The 22,180-nt window shown below is 40.8% G+C and overlaps 1 protein-coding gene across 3 annotated transcripts in view; it reads right to left on the bottom strand.

Annotated features, from left to right (window-relative positions):
• dpy19l1l (dpy-19-like 1, like (H. sapiens)) overlaps nt 1-22,180 on the bottom strand; it is a 37,847-nt gene that overhangs the window by 5,583 nt on the left and 10,084 nt on the right. For 2 of the 3 annotated variants that reach the window (XM_035608069.2, XM_035608072.2), the window contains 14 exons: nt 19,510-19,603; nt 19,234-19,291; nt 15,710-15,801; nt 13,747-13,846; nt 10,212-10,289; nt 8,519-8,605; nt 8,250-8,309; nt 7,923-8,003; nt 6,500-6,601; nt 6,074-6,145; nt 4,851-4,930; nt 4,659-4,683; nt 1,103-1,222; nt 764-938 (listed from right to left, as the gene is read on the bottom strand). In XM_035608069.2, coding sequence (XP_035463962.1) covers nt 764-938; nt 1,103-1,222; nt 4,659-4,683; nt 4,851-4,930; nt 6,074-6,145; nt 6,500-6,601; nt 7,923-8,003; nt 8,250-8,309; nt 8,519-8,605; nt 10,212-10,289; nt 13,747-13,846; nt 15,710-15,801; nt 19,234-19,291; nt 19,510-19,603 — 1,224 coding nt within the window. The remainder of the gene's footprint in view (nt 1-763; nt 939-1,102; nt 1,223-4,658; nt 4,684-4,850; nt 4,931-6,073; nt 6,146-6,499; nt 6,602-7,922; nt 8,004-8,249; nt 8,310-8,518; nt 8,606-10,211; nt 10,290-13,746; nt 13,847-15,709; nt 15,802-19,233; nt 19,292-19,509; nt 19,604-22,180) is intronic. The other variant, XM_035608071.2, reaches the window with a different exon arrangement.

The raw sequence follows: 22,180 nt of genomic DNA, 5'->3' as shown, positions 1-22,180 counted from the left end.
AAATATACCATATGAATGGTTTATTTAAATGGTAAATACAGGTTAGACAATATCTGTATATTCATAATATTTGGGGATTTGAAAAACGGAAATTAACAAATTCAGCTCAATTTAATCCTTAATGTCTAGAGAACTTTTGAGTTGTAGCTGCACAACAAGAGAAAAGATAATTGATGTTTGACGTTGGTGATGTTTGTCATTTAGTGACAGTCGGCAAAAATAAGAAGTCTGACGTCTCTTGGTGTCTTTGCATTTAAAAAAAGAGAGAGGGCAGGTAAGGTTTGAGAATAGATATGGGTATTTTGAATTAGGAATCAAACTCTAAATGTAACCGTCCATCTGAACCCTGCGTTAACGCAGATTTGACTGCAGTTTCAATTATTTATTTTAGTCTGTCGATCCCAGAAAACAATGGACAAGGCTTCCCTGAGGCGCCTCTTTGGTTTGTGATTTGTTAGTGTCATTGCTGTAATCAGTGTTGACAGGATAAGAGTTCTTGGCATCTGTCAAAGGTTGGACAGGATTTTTCACCATGAAAGTTTTTTGTGGGGGTCGTTCCAAGTGACAAAAAGTTTGTTCAGAGGAAAAATTCAAACAGAACTTGACACAACATAAACTGAGATGTAAACATTTCGGTTCAGGAGGCGGTGCCACAGATCTTTTTTGTAGCTCCTTCCTCGAGAAAGCTCTATTGTGAATGAAGTTAATACTCTACAATGTAATAAATGTGATAAAACACATCTAAAAAATTTTTTTAAATTACCGGGACCGGTGTTGTCCTGGATCCAGTCCAGCAGCTCCTCCTGTGGCAGGTTGCTGAACTCTCCGATGATCGCCCACTGGGCCTGCAGGTTGGCTAGCCCCTGTACGGCCATGACAGCCATTACAGCAAACACCACAATCTGGTTCTTACACTTCTCCCCGATCCAGCCAAACACCTGACACGACCAGGACGGCGAGAGCAGAGACAAAGATGATCTCTCTTCACAGGTCAAACACCCAAGACATTAGGAAACAAATAATAAATTATATAATACATAAAAATAAAATGTTGTCCATGTTGTTGTTTTTTGGATGACTGTACATGTGGTGAGAGACAGACCTGTTTGGAGCAGATAAGTGATGCCATGATGCACATGTGCGGGGTCAGGAAGAGCTTCAGACGCATGATGAGGACGGCCAGGAGAGCAAACGCCACCAGCTGCAGACTGTGATACACCAGCTGGAGGGTGACACATTCACAAACAGTCAGTCATCACAAAGGATGATAGGGTGCAGACAACGTAACAGTGAGGACACCGTTTTAAACTACAACAATCTACCAGGACCTTTGAGCAAACTCTTCAAAGCAACAGCTGCAGCAGCTTAACAAAGACAAATGCAAAACTCAGACCGGGACGTCTGATCCAAAAGATCACAACTGGATTCACATGTCTATAAATTCATTCTACATAGGTAGTTTTACATTACTGATTAATTTCTGAAAATTTAGCATATGGATTAATATCCCGGAAAATGGACACATTTTACTTTTAGGTAATCCTGAAAAGATTAGCCAAAAGGCACAAAATGAATGGACAACAATTTTCATTATCATTCATTTATAATCAATGCATTTCCTTCCTCATAACACATTAGCAAACAGAAAATTCACACCAGTGGCAGCAAACTACAGATTAGTGGAATCCTCCTCTGCCAAAAAAACAGTGAAACCTTTAGTAGGGAATTTGTACATGGACATTTGCAGATGCAGACAAAAGAGAACACAATCTGTGAAAACACTGCACTCCATAGCGATACAAATGGTCCAAAACTCAACCGGACTCATTTAAAATGAAATGAAATTGAAAGTATGTTTTAATTTTAAATGAAGACATGTAAAAAATATATATATATTTGGGTGTGGGATTATTTGTCCGATAATTTCAGCAATTTGAAGATGAAAACTAGATTTTATAATTTTCTGACATTCTGCAGAATTAACAGTTTAATTCTACGCAAATGAATCTCAATTAATCACAGATACATTCATTTACCATATATTTTATATTTACTTATATTGTGTGTAGTCTACTCGAGGGTTGACAAGCTATTCTATATATTAAGGAAAACGTCTTTCCCAATTTAAAATTACACAAAAATTCTCAAAAAACCCATATGTCCGAGTTTTCCACAAGCACTTAAACGGAGCACACATTTGTGAATCTTTGTGGAGAGGACTGCAGAAGAAGAGTCTCAAAAGTCCACACGCACCTGTGATCAACCGGCGGCTGTGTCTCAGGAGGTAGAGTCGTTCGTCCACAAATGTGTAAATTAGTGGTCTATATGACTAGAAAACCACTATATAAATACTGTCCATTAAATGCCGGCCTTACACCTAACGACTTTCAAGCGATTTCACTGTGACGAGATCATGAGAATTTTGCTGGAGTTGAGGCGCGCTCTCGTCATCTCAATCATTTGGTGTAAGGTGGTGAGCCGAGCTGTTTTAAGCTGCCTTTATCTCGCCTTGACGCTCTGATAAAATCAACCGTATTTAATATCATCATTAGTTTTCAGTTTTGGCTCATGCAGATAGTGGCGTGGACATTGTCAACAACCAATAGGTGAGCTCTTTCTGAAAGTAATCTAGTTGCAGTCTTGTAAATAGTGACTATGACTTAAAACTCTGTGACAAATGACACATTTGGCCTCATGCAAGAACCATTGTTCAAACAGATTTGTTCTTAAACTGTGCATGAGAGAACTTCCCGCTTTTACCATCTTTTTTTGTATTTTGACATTTCTTTCATTTCCCCCAAAAAACACTTTCAGGTGGATGAGCCTTAATACAGCTAGTGGTAAACTGCTCCACACCTCGGAGAAGACATGTCAAATAATATTAACATGCTGCACATTGTATAATATTGGAATGAACAAAGGTGAACTGTGCAACATCGCCTGTTACATTATGTATATTTTTCATCCATAACAGTTACGGAGACATTACCTTGACCTCCTTGCAGTCATTGATCTCCTTGCTTTGGCAACAAACATTTTTCTGAAGATAGAAGCAATTGCTGAATCCAACGTGGCCTGTTTGTATGAACTCACGGTACAAACAGATGAAGGAAAATTTTAGGATAAGAATACAAATATGTTCTTGTATTAGGCCGAGTGTCTTTAGATATGAGAGGTTGTCAGACTTAAGTATTTTCAGAGTCTTCTCAAACTCTTCTAGTGTATGGGAAGCATTAGCTGATTCGTGCATATCAGGTGATCCATGCACACGCATTTAACAATTTGTAAGTTTATACAAAAAATGTCACAAATGTTTGACTTTTGTACTCACAGGAAGCTGTTTGAAAGCTAACATTGTTACATCTGTGAAGTTGAAACAAAAAATCTGTACGTAAAATTAAGAATTATTCAGGTTTGTGATGTGTGCATATTTTAGAACTCTTTTTGAATTTGTACACACATTTGTTAGTACCCAGAGTTACGGCTCAGGACGTAGAGCCGTTCGTCCACCAACCCGAAGGTTGGCGGTTCGATCCCAACTCCCGCCAGTACACATGCCGTCCTTGGGCAAGACACTTAACCCTAACTTGCCTCTGACGGGTATGAATGTGACAGAAAAATGTGTGGTATATAGCAGCGCTGTATGAATGTGTATGAATGGGTGAATGTGACTTTCCTGTTAAGCGCTTTGAGTGGTCTATATGACTAGAAAAGCGCTATATAAATACAGTCCTTTTACCAGTCCATTTACGTGTCAGTGTATGCATTTGTAACTCTTATCTTTCACTTATATATCATGTGATACAAATCTATTTTGAGACTATTTTCTCTCCATACTGCTCGTCCTGTTGTCAGTCATAAAGGAGATGAGACGTGGTGAACAGACAACTATGACATCAAACCGTCTGTGATGTAATGTGAGGAAATATTTTGGATTTAACAGCATAGATGGAAAAATCTTGGATTAAAGCGAGGCTGCTTGCCGACGCAAATTGAAACTTTAGCTTCTGTCATTTGATTGTTAATTCTGCAACACATTTCAACATATATTTAACATTTATTAAGTATTCTTAATTGTTTCAACCAGCTATACTTTTAAAAGCTGACACCCTGAGTTTATGATTAAATTATAAGATAAGCTTTCTGAAGTGATTATAAAAACTTTTCTGAACAAGCTGTATATGATGACAAGTGAGTGATGCTTTTAACACAGCTTCTCCTGTGAGGCGTGAGAAACCTCCAGGAGTGTTTCTCATCGAGCCGTAGAGAAACATTAAAGTAATTATCTGGGAACTCAGGAAGCTTCCACACACACGGTGGCTGGTGGATGAACATCTAAACGTTTTCCTGCTCTGGGAGGGATATTAGAGAAAATGTCACCAAGCAGCTGAACAAAAGGTAACACAGCAAGATTTCATAGCAGAAGGGAAGCTGCCTTTCATTTCTTAGTAATGAGAAAAGGGATGAAAACCACTTAGGAACATGGTCATTGAGCAGATGTAATTGCAACAGAAGAATCTAATGAAATAAAAATAGGTTTAGAAAAGTGGAACAACGCTGTAAAAACCCCTAGAAGTTTACACCGAGGTGCTGCCAAGGTAATGTTGTGGATATTTAATTAACAATTACAGAGGATGTGAAAAGTATTTTTTTCTCACCTCTCCTTTGGCAGCTACCTCAGACCTGCAACACAGAAACAGAGACAGAAATGTATAAACTCAGCTGTCCACTTGTGTCCACAAAATAATGTGCAATGTGATCATTTATATTTAATAAATGTGACCTGTTTATTCGTTGGTAATTGATGGTAAATACAGTGAAAACCAGCAAGCACACCCCAGGTCACTCACCCTGCAGCCACAACAACCTCGTCACTCTTGCCCGACGCCTTCCCTCCACCCCTCAGGAACCGGCCTAAATCCTGGAAGGTCTAAAAAGGACATCACTTTTCGTACATGTTGCTCATGTGTTGGCTGTCACGCTTTGTCAAATCGACTATTCTGTCTCATTTAAATTTCCTGGCTGCCCACAACTGAGTCCGGTTCTGCTAGAGATTTCTTCAATTTAAAAGGGATTTTTTTTCTCCTCCACAGTCCCCAAGTGCTTGCTCATTGTGGGAACTATTGGGTTTTCTCTGTAATATATGAGGTCTCGACCTCACTATGTAAAGTGCCTTGAGACTATGTATGTTGTGATTTGGCGCTATACAAATAAAATCGAATTGAATTGAATTCTTAAATTAGCGAGGGCAAGGCTTAATGAGATTACACAACATAGTACAGTTTGTTATAAAATACAGTCCGTCAGATGTACCTAATAAAATGTAAGAAAACTGAAGCAGTCCAAATCCTACCTACTAGATAACCTGTCCCATAACCTTCATGAAGGTTTCAATGTTCCGTTTTATTGAATTAGTTTTAGAGAGGCGCTGATTCAACTCTACATTCATTTTTAAAGATGTAGTTTGTGCTACTGCCTTATACAGAGAGGTATTTCTGTTATTAAGCATAAAAAGCGTAAACATACACATGCAAATTTTAAGAGATTCAAGCAGTTGTACTCATGGGTAGAAATATGTTTCTGGTAACCACAGCAGACAAGACTCGCAGCTCCATCCTGCTGCTGCAGTGAAGCAGCATCTCAAGGCCCTAAAGTGATTTGAGCTTCTTGTTTCACTGCCTGCAGTAACGAACTGAGAGGTAACACTTGAGACTTTATTCTGCTGAAATTGTCTACCAGTCACATCTGTAGGATTCCTGCCACTACAGACGACAAAGACTGTCTTTCTTACTTATTTCCCACAGTTATTTGTAGTTTTAGTAGATTTATTTCTTCTAAGCTTTATTTATAATTTTGCCACAGAATTTCAGTAAAAGGTAACAGTGCTGGTAGTGGTGATGAAGAGGATTTCACCTCACAGATCTTCACTCACTTCAATGTCCTTAAGATACTTTACAGCTAGACCTTCTGGAGTTAACGTCGCTTTTTATGTAAGATTTGTTCTTCACCTTTTTTCAAACTATTCACCCATTTCTTTTTCGAGGTAAAGTCCAAAACCTTTAGGAAGACTTACCCTCCCAGCAACGAGGACAACCACCAGCAGGTTGATGGGCAGCAGCAACGTTTTGAGGTAACGTAGAGGCGTCTGAGAGGGAGAAGAGGACAGAGACACACGGTGAGGTAAGACAGAGAGAAGGGAAACAGATTCCTCTTGGTGTATAAATTGAGAGCACAGATCTGTTTCTCTCCACAATGATATAAAACAGCAGGTAGATATTTTTTTATTTCTTGTATCTTTATTTCTTGGACACTGACATCTTCAAAGCTAAAGTTTGGCATGATTTCCACAACTGATCACCTGAGACTTGCGTTTAATCAACAAACAAAGCTACACTGCACAGAGCTCTTTAGTTATCAGCATTTCTTGGCAGCCTCAACTTGCGGAATGGTAAATGTTAACTATGATGCAGCGCCCGATTTTTGACAAAACAGACTTTACCTCCAACTCCATGAAGTCAAATTCTGCAGCACACGTGTACATCAAAGTGTGGAAGTCCCTATAGCTGGTGAACTTGGACTTGATCAGTCCACTGATGTGAGCCTGGAAAAGAAAACAGACATGGTCATTTGAAAATATTTTTTATATTCTTCAGTATGACCTTGAGTTATAAATTTTTTCTCTGAATCTTGGTAGCAAAGTTTATGTGTGGGTTGATTATCCTACCTGTTTAAATAACAATTTGTCAGTGTATAAATGTGGGTATAAGTTTTTGTGCAACATTTTTTTTTGTTTGGATGAAAATCAAAAAAATCTAAAATCCCTTCCTCTCTTCCTGAGAATATAGGAACCCTTTGCAGTCAAGTGTTTTGATTTTAAGTCAGAAATAATTTATGACGCATATCGAAGTGTAGACATATTTCAAACTCAATATCTGCCATTTTTATATAGACAGAGGGTTCAAGAGCAACTTCACACACACTAATAATCAAGCTCCATCATATCTTACAGAGCTCCTAGTTTCATATTATCCCAATAGATCACTTCGCTCTGTAAATGCAGGATTACTTGTGGTTCCCAGAGTCTGTAAAAGTAGAATGGGAGGCAGAGCCTTCAGCCACCAGGCTCCTCTCCTCTGGAACCAGCTTAATTATAAGTATCAGTCTGGTAGAGATTACAGCGGCAGTTGTACAACTGTCCTCTCTCTCTCTTCTCTCCTACTGTCTCGCCTCCCACCCTCTTTCTGCCCACCTATCCTCTCTTCCTTATTTCTCTCCTCACCCCAACCGGTCGAGACAGATGACCGCCCACAACTGAGTCTGGTTCTGTCAGAGATTTCTTCCTGTTAAAAGGGAGTTTTTTCTCTCCACCGTCGCCAAGTGCTCTGCTCATTGTGGGATTTGTTGGGTTTTCCCTGTAATATTGTAATATTGACCTCACTATGTAAAGTGCCTTGAGACAATGTATGTTGTGATATGGCGCTATACAAATAAAATTTAATTGAATTGAATTGACACTAGGACCAGGAACTATTGATTGTATAAAATGTCAACATATAAATTTACGAACTCAACTAGAACTACCCCGTCACAGTTGTACACCTCCACAATCCTGTTTACATCCATTTCTGTCCAGACTCATGTGATTGAATGTTATATACATGGTGAGGAATGTCAAATAATTTAATAAAAATGTATAGTGTATTTTATCATAATTATCGTATGAATTATTGAGTTATGGCCAAAATATGACTTTTGATCACCAGACAAATTCATTGGTGCCAAATTTGAAGAAATTCCCTCACAGCGTTTCCATGAAATTGCTTTCACAAGACAACACAAACACGTTCCCTGCAGCCACGGCCGTTGCCAGTAAAGAGGCACAAATTTAGTACAAAGTTACTCTTTAAGTTCCAGTCACTTACATCATCCGAAGCGCCAAGGATTGTGGACAGCATGAATTTGAGCAGAACTGTGGAGCCGACCCACGCCAAACCCTGCATGACCTGAGGAGGAAGAAGAGATATACACTGGCAGGTTGACTTGTATACACAAACAAATCTCAGACAGGATACTTGAATCATTATTTCACCTGTTTTAGCTTCAGCTCTTTAGTTCATCCGTATGAGAGCTGGATACTTTCAAAATTAACTGACAAGAGGAGTCCAGTAATTAACACCATGTTTGTTTTTTGAGATGTTGCACAAAAGCAATACTGAATTTAAACATGTGATATAAAAAGATAGCCATACCCAGATGATAATGCCAGCTTTGAAAACTTGAGCAAAATGATCCCTCATTGCAATGATGGCCTGAAAAGAAAAGAAAAGAACAAAAAATTCACCAAAACAGAAGGTTAAAATCCACAAATTCTGAAACTGCACAAATCTTCAAAAATCAGTCCCTTTCCTCTCGTAATGCTCTTACTTGTACAAAAGCACTAATAATTTTGGACTAACTTGTTTTGTCAGGCCAAGTCGTACACAGAGCACAGTACATCAGACTTTCAGGTCCAACTCACCCAGATGGAGATGAGTGAGGAGGCGTAGAAGGACGTGAGCAGCATGGAGTTACCAAACATGAGGATAAAGCAGACAGCAAGTGTGATCTATGAGGAAACAGGAAGGAGGCGTTATTCATTGCAGTCCTGCAGAGCTGAGTATGACTGTGCACTGTGACAGCGACATTAACTGTTGTTTCCAGTGGCTTCATGTACACAATCGATCTGTGTGTAATTATAAATAATGCTCAACATGCAGACTTAGCAGTGAGCTCAGGGGAACAGCGAACTCCTGTAGGTTTCAAGTGGTCTCTTGAAAGAAAAAAAAACACCAAACCACACTTGGCTTCATATTCCCTGCCGCCTGCAAATAATAACATCAGCCCTCTGCAGCAGGAGGGTGGTCTGGGACAGATCGTATTAAGTGACAACAATAAGGCTTCCAACGCAACAGTGTTGTTGAAAACACTCCAGAGATTTAAACCAGTGCATTTAAGTTTGAATACGCAGCCACTCGCAGAATATAATCCTATTAAATTTACTTTTTGATGCTTAATTCCACAGTGAAGAGTGGGATAATGCTCCACTCCGTGTTATGTAGACATTGGGTTGACAATAAATACAGATTTTTCAAGTGTTGAAAAGTTATATGTTATGTTAATTAATTAGTCTAGTCATAGAAATTAATAGTACAAAAAAAATTTATGCAAATAATTAATTTCAGCATGTTATAGTTGTGTTCTTGATTAATCGATGAATCCATAAAATGTCAGAGAATGGTGAAAAATTCCCACAACAATTTCCCAAAACCTATTTTAAAATGTATTATTTTCTCTGTTTACATTTCTAGCTAAAATATCAAGAACTTTCCAATTCTGGGTCCTGGTTTTTTTTATAATTGTAAAGCGTATATTTTGGTTAGGGCTCAATCTGAAGCAAAATTGCAACGGGCAATTTACATTATAGACTAAACAAACAATTAATCAGAAACAGAGACATAAAAGAGAGATTAATTGATAATGAAAATACTGGTTATGTGCAGCCCGGCATGTTTGTGGTAAGTGACACTGCAGAGGCTTGGTGACGACGCTGTAGGTCAAAGAGGACACGCCTTTTGGTTGTGTGTCTCTATTGTTTTCTTGAACACGCACACACACGCACCCAGCTAATGTCATGGTTGCCAAGCTCTCTAAATAATGCAAAGCCATATGACTTCTTCTGACACAAATCTCCACCATCTTGCCACAAAGAGCCTTCTCCTTATCTGCGGAGCACACAGGCCCTGGCTAACAGCCGGGCACGCTGAGGGGATTAAGAGAGAAAGAATGTGGAGGAGAGGGACAAACTGCCGTAATAAAACACACACACACACAAATATAATATACTTCTGTCCTTGTCAGAGTGAACCAAGCTGCACACATACCATCACTCTGATATGTGGGCAGTGGTACATGCGCAGTAGCATAGTTAATGCTAAAGAAAGTCATCCCTGGCCCCGCTGGTGCTGTCCCTTTTTAACAATGTTGGGTACAACAAATGATCCACATGCAGGTATTTTTCTTCTTATTCTGATGTTGTTGGGTTTTTGCTTTACCTGCACTGATTGGTCATTTGCATCTTTCCCCCCCCTGCATCCTTAATCAGTTTTGTCACAGTGATTGATGCGCCAAACAAAGTTAGGAAACAGAAACACAAAGGCATCTTCTAACTGTACCATATGAGTGACCAGGATAGACTGCATCTTGGTGGGGCTAAGGTAACCCAGGATGTACGAAGCAAACAGAGATGCCACCTGAAGAAGAAGAAAAAAAAATATATATATATATATATAAATATATATATATATATATATATATAAATCACAATCCAGGAAAATATTGAACATCACTAAACATGTTCAGACAATCTATATTCTAATTCTTTGTTGAAAAATAATTCATACAAGGCCCGAAATGACAAATTAAACTTTTAATACCACATAGAAAAGAATAAAATACCTCTTTCCCAATCATACTGACAAAAGTATTATTATCAATATTATTATAGAAATTCATATAGCCTCTCCGGGAACCATCACCTTACCGTGGGGGAGAGGTTTGTGTGTCCCTATGAACCTGAGGGCTCTGTTGTCTGGAGCCTGGTGCTCCTGGTAGTGTTTCCCATTGCAGAGTGGTCTCAGGCGAGGGGCCAGACTAAGTATGGTTCACCAAGACCCACGTCTGGAGGTAGGCTCGTCGGCGAGCGCCTAGTGGCCTGGTTTGCCACGGAGCCCGGCCGGGCACAGCCCGAAAAAGCTACATGGCACCTATCCCCTCTCCATCCTGTGGGCCCACCACTCGCAGAAAGAACCGCTGGGGTCGGGTGCGCTGCCACACGAGTGGCAGTGAAGGTCGGGGACCTCGACGAACCGGACCTGGCCGGCAGAAGCTGGCTCTGGGGACGTGAAACGTCACATCTCTGTGGGGAAAGGAGCCGGAGCTTGTGTGGGAGGTGGAGTGCTACCAGTTGGATCTACAGAGGCTTACCTCTACGCACAGCCTTGATTCTGGAACTGTACTCCTGGATAGGGGTGGGACTCATTCTTCTCTGGAGTTGCCCAGGGGGAGAGGCGCTGGGCGGGTGTGGGGATACTCACAAACCCCCGGCTGAGTGCCGCTGTGTTGGAGTTTACCCCGGTGGACAAAAGGGTAGCCTTCCTACGCCTTCGGGTGGTGGGGGGGAAAACTCTGACTGTTGTTTGTGCATATGCACCAAACCACAGTTCAGAGTATTCGGCCTTCTTGGAGACCCTGAATGGAGTCCTGCATGGGACCCCATTGTTTTGCTGGGAGACTTCAACGCCCAAGTGGGCAATGATGGAGACACCTGGAGAGGCGTGATTGGGAGGAATGGCCTCCCTGATCGGAACCCAAGTGGTTGTTTGTTATTAGACTTCTGTGATAGCCATGGTTTGTCTATAACGAACACCATGTTTGAACATAAGGATGCTCATAAGTGTACGTGGTACCAGAGCTTCCTAGGCCGAAGGTCGATGATCGATTTTGTGATCGTATCATCTGATCTGAGGAGGCAAGTTTTTGGACACTCGGGTGAAGAGAGGGGCGGAGCTGTCAACTGATCACCATCTGGTGATGAGTTGGATCCGGGGTGGGGGAAGACTCTGAATAGACCTGGTAAACCCAAACGTGTAGTGCGGGTGAACTAGGAACATCTGGAGGAGGCCCCCATCCAGGAGATCTTCAACTCACACCTCCGGGGGAACTTTTCTGGCATCCCTGTGGAGGTTGGGGGCATTGAACCCAAGTGGGAAATGTTCAAAGCTCCCATTGCTGAAGCTGCGGCAGTGAGCTGTGGTCTCAAGGTCTTAGGTGCCTCAAGGGGCGGTAACCCTCGAACACCGTGGTGGACACCAGTGGTCAGGGAAGCTGCCCGACTGAAGAAGGAGGGTTATGTTATCCCAGAGGACTCCAGAAGTGGTTGCAAGGTACCGACGCGCTTGAAGGGCTGCGGTGTCTGCCGTGTCTGAGGCAAAACAGCGGGTGTGGGAGAAATTTGGAGAAGACATGGAAAAGAACTTTAGGTCAGCCCCAAGGTGCTTCTGGAAAACCATTCAACATCTCAGGAGGGGGAAACGGGGAACCATCCAAGCTTTGTACAGTAAGGATGGGACACTGTTGACTAGTGTTCGGCCGATAATATCGGCCAATGTTTGCGTTTTTTAAGTGTATCGGCACCGGCCGATGCGCGGCTGCTACGTTCGCCGATAGTTTTTTTGGGAGGGCAGATCGGTCGCCTGTCGGGCCCGGCCCCGCTCTCTCTGGAACCATTTACCCAGCGCCGTCGCGGTGCCTCTCCCCTAGGCATGCCGCGCTGCATGCCCGGCGGGTACCCAACTCTCCCTTCTCCTCCAGAGAGCGGGAGGGGGGCTGTCGCCGCCACCGCTCCTCCTCCGACTTCTCGCTGGCTCCGGCCAGCTTAGTCGTGGGTCGCGGTGGACGGAGCGCCCGGTGGGTTTGTGTCTTTCTCCAAACCCTTTGCCTCGTGAAAATTGACTTTTTAATCTTGGGGGGTCTGCTGCCGACAGACAGGCGCGAGGCTCGTGGTTGCTGTTTGACACATCCTCCACGTCCTCGTGCTCTCTCTGCTCGTCAGCTGGCTCTTCTCCCCCTGTACCCTCCTTCTCTTCCCCGCCTTTCCCCTCCCTGCTTCGGCAGGCTGGGACTGGCGGCGCCCCCCCGTCGGGCCCCGCACAGAGTCAGGCGCGGCTGCCGATGGACTTTTTTTAGTCTCCGCGCTGACCGCAGCGCAGGCATTGCGCAGGGGATCCCGTTGGCGGGCGGACGAGTCCCGGTGCGGTGGGAACTCCCGAGATGCTCTAGAGTGACGTCTCCCTCTACCCGGGGAGGCGAGCCACGGCCTTGGCCATAAGGCAAGGCGGAAGGCAAAGCTCTCGATCTACCGGTCAATCTTTGTTCCTACCCTCACCTATGGTCATGAAAGATTGGTCGTGACCGAAAAAACGAGATCGCAGGTACAAGCAGCCAAAATGGGTTTTCTTAGAAAGGTGGCTGGTGTCTCCATTAGAGAAAGGGTGAGAAGCTCAGTCATCCTTGAGGAACTCGGAGTAGAGCCGCTGCTCCTTTGCCTAGAAAGGAGCCAGTTGAGGTGGTTTGGGCATCTGGTAAGGCCCGGGAAAGGGAAGTTTGGGGTCCCCTACTGAAGCTGCTGCCCCCGCGACCCGACCCTGGATAAGCAGTTGAAGATGATGATGATGATGACATTCATATAGCATTTTTGTTACTCAGCTTTTTGTCCTAGCTAAATATCTGGTCTCATGTTAAAACCCCTGCACTGGCAGCTGCTGCGCTCTGAAGGGACCGTCGACAACTTGGGCTAAACTGCTACTGAGCGCAGACGCTGGCAGCAGTGACCTGTTAGTTCACCAGCTCTTCTGTCGGCCAGCCTACTCTCTTTTACTCACAATTTCTTTCTTTGAGAAGCTCAGACAATCTGCCTAAACTATCACTTCAAAATGAAAATGAAAGTGGTGTTTTCTTATATTTTCACCTCTCGCTGTCTCTTTAATCTTTCCTGCCTCTTGATTTCTTTGCCAACTTTCGGAACTGTTTGCTTCACTGCCAGAATCCTGTGCTCACTCCACTTCTCTATTCTCTCTAATCTATTTTGCCCAATGTCCTTTCTTACCACATTCTCTCTCTCTCAATGTTTCTCTTGCACTTCTTGTTTACCTGAGTGAGCAGCACAAACTGGGCGAACTGCCAAGGCAGCATGAAGCACAAATTGGAGACGCCCAGAGCAACCATGGTGGTCTTGCTCGGGTTCTGTGTCCTGGAGAGAGAAGAGAGATGAAGAGGAGGGTAAACCCCCCACAAATAAATATATATAGAAATGAAGTGGGGTATAAGCGAGATAAGAGAAGAAGCATTAAGACAAATGAGAAAACACAAATACACAACCAAGGACATCTAATTTCACTCTTGAGTTTACTACAAACACTTATGTACCGGGTAAAACTGATATAAGTCACAGTTTACCAGCTGCACTCACACAACACAAGGTGGCGATCCATCCATCCTTTATTCTTGAATTCTTTCAAAAAGTATTAATTATGAAAGCGATAAATGTTGTTAGTAGGGATCCATCGAATGTTTGGCCACCGGAATTGTTTGGCCAAAAACAGCAGCCGAATAAGTGAAAAGGCCGAATAAATTTTACCGAACAATGTTTTTAATGACACGATCAAAAATGAGCCAGCGTGGAATACATGTCAGCAATGTGGAAGCATTGAAAATGTCAGAGAATGAGGCAAAAATAGCTTCTGATCTGCCCGAGACATTCAACACAAACCAGCATGTGTTAATTGAGAAATATCTCTCTCTACTCGCCACATTTGAGCAGCTAACACGGGAGATAAGCTTGCAGCACCAAAGAGGTGGAAACAGACCAGCCTCGTTGGTCTGTTACAAGTATTTACAACTTTATATAAAAGTATTTTATATTATCTTGTTTTTAATTAGTTATATTGTGCTTTGCTGGTATAATGCTGCAAGAATGTAAAAAAAAAAGAAGGTTAAGGGTTATATAAATATTAGATAGATAACTAGAGCAACAGATGTTATATTCCCTCCCTGATTAGGCTTTTAAAGAGGTTAAAACATATTAACAAACAAATTATTTTGTTCAGAAAAAAGCATAGAAATAGCAGGACAGACTGTGTAGGTGTTATAGTGTGTTCATGACTCAAAGTATGCATACAATCTGTGTGAATGTAGAAATCCCATCGTTTTCTTTTTTAGTCGTAATTTCACTTGTGTAGTGAAAAATCTAAGTTCTAATTGTGATCAAATGCAAGGGCGCTTTCACACCCACCTTGTTTGGTCCGAACTGTCTGACATTTCAGTTTCGTCCAAACCAAAATTGCAGGTGTGAAAGGTACCTTGGACCACGGTCCGGACCAATGGAAGTGGTCTCGGTCTGGATCAAACTAAGCCATGGTTCGCTTGGTTAGCAGTGTGACATTTTTTTGGGGGATAGCTAGCAGAATCAGAAAAAGAAATATAAAAATGAGCCGCGGTAGCACCTAGGGAGAGGAGGAGATGAAATATTACGTTGCAATTTGGTCCGACAAAACAATAAAAAGTCAAAAAATGCAGAAATTTATAACTTATTTTCTGAGGATGCGAGAGAGAATATGACGGGACGGCAGAGGGGAAAAGGATACCCGCTGAATTGACAACACACCGATGTTAGACGCACTCCAATCTACAAACCAATTAAAGTCAAGTATAGGGAAACGCAGCCCACTTAGGTGATAACGACAGGACCTAGGTATGTCATGTAAAGTTCTCTGGTGCGGTCGCAAAATGGCAATGTGAAACCAAAACTAACCGGATCAAATGGTTATAGTTTACAAGTATTGGTTTGGACATAGGTCCGGACTTTCAGGTGACAAAACGCCCTAAATCCCAAGCATAAAGATTTGGTTAAATCTGAGGAGTGAACATCAAACTAATGCACTGTTCAATGTTCCACCTTGTTTTAGATTTAAAGGGGCAGTAAGTGATTCTCTTAGTTATGCTGCTATAGGCCTAGACTGCTGGGGGGAATTCCGCCACGCCATTTGTTAGGACATGAGGTGGAGAGTTCTGGATCACTATGATTTAAAGACCGGGAGACTGAAGATGAGTTTACCGTAGGATGTAGGTGAGAAGAAGCATCTGCAGGACTAAGAAGGGGTAAGCAAAGCTCTCCCTCAGTGGAGGAGTCCACATCACACGAGTGCTCTGATTATAGACACAAACACACAAAAGAGAAATTTAAAAAAACATGTTAAAAAGAAAATCGAAGCATCACAGTGGATTGAAAACTCACTTTCACATAGAAAGGAATTAAAAAAAACAATTCTATCCTCTGCAGCTTCCTGTATTAATGAGGACATATTATTCTCATATTCAGATTCATGATTTTAATTTGTGTTATTACTTGATTTATTGTATTGTTTGTCTGCATGTTTTTCTATTTCTAAATGCAGAAAATGTTCATCTTTGATATTATTACATATTATTGATACAGTATGTTCAGAGTTATGATTTCCTCAGCAGAGTCTCAACTGGTAAGGGCTAAAATAAACCGATCATATGCTGATCTTTTACTGATCTCTGCTGTGTTTTGTCCACATCAGGCTACTAGCGTTGCAAAGCTGCTCTTCAACCAGGATTGACAGTTTCTAAGAGGACACAATTAAATTTGGCTGTTGTCAGGTTTTGTGCTCTCTGCAGGCTCTTGTCTGCACTCAACCAAACATCATTTGTGAGGCAAGAACCACACTGCTGTACTACTACTGTAGTTGTACAAAGAATCCAACAGTGAGATACGTCCTCTCACATTCTCCACTTAAAGCTTCATTCACTTCACATAATTAATTAAACATTAGAAATGTAAAACTTTTTATTTGACACTCGAGGCTGGACTAAATAGTCTGTAAAAAAATAAGGTGTGCCAAATGTGAGGACGCATATTTAATCAACATTGCATATCTTTTGCTGCTATGTCATAGGGATGGGACGATACAGTTATATCACGATTCGGTTCAATATACAATATGAGGTTTGGATTCGATATCACCACGATTCAATATTAGCGGTTCAGTGGCATATGACTATTTAAAACAGATATTAAAATGTTCAGCAATTTCAAATACAAAATAAATTCTAAGCCTTAATTTAGCTGGAAACATACACATACACGGCTTGAGGCCACAGACACAAACTCTGCTGTAAGATGTTATCACATGTAGGGGCAGCTTTACTTCACATCCTTAGCATAGCACATATTTTCGACCCCTTCTTTGGGGGGGGTGTTCAAGCCTTTCTATTGACAAGACAGTTCAGTGTGAAAGGGGAGAGAGAGTGTGGAAGACATGCAGCAAAGTGCCAGGGTCGAACCCATGGCCGCTGCAGGAGGACTCAAGCCTCTGGATTTGGTGCACCTGTTCTACAAAGTGAGCTAACCGACGCCCCATGAGAAAGTTCAAATAATCCACATTTTCTGTAGAATTTTTGGGATATCTGTGGACATATTGTAATGTTTGAATTTATTTATTCATTCAATTATCATTAATATATTCTTCCTCTTATATTTGTCATTACTAATACCATCTCACCCATCTTCATGAGCTTCTCACCAATGCAAAACAAATGCCTTTACAAAATATATATTTTTCTTATTATTATCCCCTCCCATATCTTATTTTATTTCATTTTGTGCATTTATAACTCCATTTTTATCTCTACTAGTACTTACTTATCTACCTACCTGTCTTCTTCGCGACTCCCACTTCTTCTCGGCTCACTGGCACATACACTACAATCAACATGTTATTTTAAAATGCTTTTGCCTATTATTATAACTACATCTTTATGAACACAATTATTTTAGATTTATTATTATTATTTGTTTATTTATTTTTGTGTTTTTGTTGTCAAATTATTTGTTTCTGTTTTTCAAATATCAATTTCCCCACCTCCTGGCTCCTGAATATTGCTGTTATTTGTATTATCCCATTGTATTCATTATTTCTGGTTTGTGTAGTCATCCCTTTATCGAAATCGAACAACCATATTTACACCATCATACCAATATCTCAAACACTCATGAATATCAACCATTTGTATTTTTTCCTTTCTCTCCAAATGAATTACTTTCTCCCAATTAATGTTTATTTGTTTATACATTTTCTATCTTTTATTTCTTGTTTTTTGTAATACAATTATAATTAAATTAAAATTGGAATCCATTTTCTTCATCAATCTTCAAACAACAGTCATATCACTATAATATATCTGTAAATCCATTCTTTTAGTTAATATACAGCATATCAGCAACAATCACACCATCTCTCTCTCACCATTCTCTCTCATTTCCATGCTTTTAATTTACATCCTGCCCCCCTTACTATTATTATTATTATTATCATTATTTTTATTAATTTGTTTTTTTTTCGTCCTCCACCTGGCTGGGATGAAGGAAGAGAGGAAACAAAAAAACAAACAAACAGACAGGATTAAAACAAATGTCAAAACCAAATCTTATCCCTCATGAACAGGCTCTCTCCCTATGGGCCTGGGTGCTGTATAAAAAAGGAAAAGAAGGTAAACAAGCACATCCCTCAACAGACAGCTCCCTCCCCAGGGTCTGTGAGCGACTGAGGAAATGGGACTAGTTTTTCAAAAAGTTAAAGACAAAACCACAAACAAAAACTTTTCCCACTCCTTTTTCTTAAAAAATAAATATATATATAATATATTTTTTTATAATTATTTTTTTTAATTATTATTATTATATTTAATTATCTCTCTTTATATTCATTGTCACCACTGTACAAACTTAGTTATGTATTTTCCCCTTCATTCCCTCTTTGCTACCTTATTCTTTTCCCACACAGAAACTGTAGAACCCGCCCCACACTCAATATAGTAACACATAACCCATCATACTTATTTTGTTATTTATCCTAATTTTATTTACAACAGTCATTGTTGTAACCCACCCTATATGTTTCTCACCAAACCTGTAAATGTGTCTTGTCTCACTTGTTGTATCGTGCTTAAAAAAATAATGTATTAAGAAAGAGACCTTTGGGTATTAACAATTTAATTTGCGGTTGAAAAGATGTGCTCGCTAGTCACAGATGTTGCAGAGATCGCAGAATACCGACCGTTGTCTTTCAGTATGGCACGCTTCAAACACGCTACGAAGGGGGAATCCCCCTCATGGGGTGACATGCTCGTCTTAGTCAGTGATACAGCATCTGCTTCTCGTCACAAACGACTGTTGTAGCAGTCTTTCTGCTGTCGTTTGTCTCTTCAGTCCGGAACGTCCGGTTTAGGCTCTGTTGCATACAATGCCAAATGTGCCCTCTGTTGTCTAAAGTGTGTAATTACTTTTTAAAGCGTGCCATACTGAAGTTTGATTTATTTTTCCATCCCTATTATGTAAAGTATATATGGGCAATGTGGCTTAGGAGATAGGTCATCTGTGACCAGAAGGTTGAGGGTTCAATCCCCAGCACCCCAAACAGTTTTCTGTCCAATGCCTGCTGCATATTCCTGATTGTTTGTAAATGACTGGCTCGCACTGAGCTACAAAGCTTCTGATTTTAAAAATCCTGACTTTCTGAAACAGAGAGGAAGGAGAAACAAGTACAGTACACTCACTTCGCCGTGGTTGAAGAAAAAACACATGGTGGTAACAACGCCGCCCAGCCGACTGCCACTAGGAAACGGAAAAACGGAAAGAACTGGGATTAAAGAGGCAGAAAGCAAAAAGATAGGTTGAGAAAGGTCATCCTCCATCTGATCTTTCAAATCCATATTTCTTGGCAGAGACAGGAGACAAACTAAAAAACAATTTTTCTGTCTAGGTCTGACAGCTGACGGATAAAAATTGACCCTCTTCTCTACCATCAGAGCACAACGGGATTGAGCAGTTACCTGAGGTAGGAGCCGTAAATGAAGAACAGGCTCATCATCACGCCGTTCAGCATGAACACACAGGTCACATAGAAATACGCTGGATCACCCATACCTAATTTGGACAATAATACACACACAAAACACAATGTTGAGCCTTTCATCAGTGGTTACTAGGGGTATGAATCTTCACTGGTCTCAGGATTCGATTCGATTATGATTATCCTGTCAACGATACGGTTCAAAACGATACACTTAACAAGCAGCAACGTAGTGTAAGCTAATTTATTTATGTAACATTCCATTTTAACTGGAATCTGTTTTTGGGTTGCCTTAGCAAAATGCTGATTTTAAGTTTGGCTTTTATTGTGAAGGGCAGAATGGAAGAAGGGAGTGGATGCGCTGTAGTGTTTGACGGTGTTAAATAAAATTGTTGTTGTTCCTTCTTGGATCACGCTGGTTCATAGGACGGTCTACATGTCATTATTTTGTATAAATGATACAGTACAGGCCTAACAATAAAAGCTTGGTTACAGGATAAATTCTTGGCTGAGCTGGGTCCGCTATTTCCTTGACAAGCACTACTACTACAAGGAAGTAATTTTGAACTCGAAAACTTAATAGTCCAGCCGCGGTCAGAAAATCAACAAGTAAGCAGTAATCTATAATCGATTTGTGTCCGTCACTGCATCGATGCTGCATCGTCCACTTCCCCATCGCAATGCATCGTAGAAACGATTCATTTCAACATCCCTAGTGGTTACTGATGGATACTAGAGATCTCTGAGACTAAATTAAGTACAACAAAGATTGATCAATTGATTAGTCAGTAGAATAATTCAACAACAATTTTGATAACTGATTAATCAAGTATCAATCAAAAATGCACATCTTTTACTGGTTGTAGTTTCTCAAATCTGAGCATTTGAAACTTTGCTCGTTTTTTTATTTACAATAATGGTAAATCTTTGGTTTCTGTGCAGAATCAAAAAAAAACTTCTAACTCTGCCACTTGCATTATGTGTTTAGTATAATTAGATGATGAAATTGGGTCAGTGCAAAAAAAAAGCCAGTCAAAGAGGCAGAACTTTGCAAAGGTCCCGGCCAGGATGATAAATTAATGAATTATAGGATACAGCAAACCCTGATGCCCTGCTGCAGGTTCTGTTGCCTCGTTTTTTTTATAGCTTCATTTGGGCTCCAAAACACCATTTAGATAATAAACCATACATAAAAAATATAAGGAATATAAGGAATCATATACACCATAAAATATAAAACAGTTTGTGTATGTGCATACAATAATTGGGCTTTTCTGTTACATGAGTGTGTGACCTATAATGTTCATATATAAGGTACAGTCCAGTCATGACACAAAATCCAATTGTATGTTAAAATACATAGCATAGCATTACGAAATTTGGCTACAGGGTTTTAGATACTATAAACATCCTTAAATTATGGGGAAAGAGCCAGGGATCATAAAAGAGTTGGATTTAATGGACACACCTGAGGACGTTTTACAGATTGTTCTCTTTGACCAGCTAGTGTGTTCCCATATAGCAGAAGATGTAAACATATATTATACTGAATAATAATGAGTTGAGTTGTGATACATCCTCAATTTTTACTTGTAGGTAAATGCAGTTCTTTTTTCATGTTTTCAACAAACAAACTTTGCTTTACATCCTGCCTGAAACTGTAGTTCTGGCACCATCTAATAATTTCACTTCAGCAGCGCTGCAAACCAAATTAGCAGGTACACAGAGCAGATTGACAAATCTGTGATGACTAACAAGACACTTGGAGGCATGTTGATATTTTTAAAAGCTGTTTCATCACTGTGATGTGACTGGAAATCACTGTGAGAAAAAACATAGTGGAAAAACCTGATCTAACAGCAGCTCAGTCTGAGAACTGTAAACACTGTCATTCTGAGTGTCGCAAAGATAATAATGCACTGTCACATAAAAATGTTTCCTCTTTCTGACTGTTAGCTCGTCCTATGCAAGGCAGCATAGTCAAGTAGTGTCAAGTGTATGTAAACAGGGCTAAAACAACATAGGCCCTGTGCCGCCTCTCTTCACTAATGAGACGGAAACATTGAGATTTCAGCTCAGGAAGGAAAACTCACAACAACTTTATCTTGTTTACTGTCAGCAGATTTATCCAAAATGTTCCTGCAGACAAACCTACTTCTGCGTAATTCTTGCCCTCGAGGCTACAATAATCATTATTGTGTTTCCCTTGCTGTTGTTGAGTTAAAGCTGCAGTCGGTAGGATTTCCAAAACTAACTTTTTTTCATATTTGCTGAAACTGTCACTATATCCTGGTAGTAGTATGTGAGACAGATCATATGTAACATAATCTAGTTCATCCGTCGACCCCTATTGCCTTTAATGCCATTTGCAACAGTCCACTGCGCCCGGAGAAAAATCTCCAATCACAGCCAGGGGGCGTCTCTCCGCTCTGTCAATCATCCGGGTACGAGCTGCGCAGCCCTGCAGAACGAGGAGCTAGCAGCAGAAGCGAGTTATTTTGAAAACACCGTGGCAGAGAAACACCAAACATCGAAAAAACTGCTGACCTCCTTTGCCAGAAGCTGCATATACGACAAATACAACAAGCAAAAACGAGCTAAAAAGAAGGAAGCATATTGAGCAGATGTAAACATCTGAGCGGCGGTCCACA

This window comes from Scophthalmus maximus, chromosome 20 (assembly GCF_022379125.1).
Source record: "Scophthalmus maximus strain ysfricsl-2021 chromosome 20, ASM2237912v1, whole genome shotgun sequence".
NCBI lineage: Eukaryota > Metazoa > Chordata > Actinopteri > Pleuronectiformes > Scophthalmidae > Scophthalmus > Scophthalmus maximus.
The sequence above is the reverse complement of the archived record's forward strand: the minus strand, read 5'-3'. Positions and strand labels throughout refer to the sequence as shown.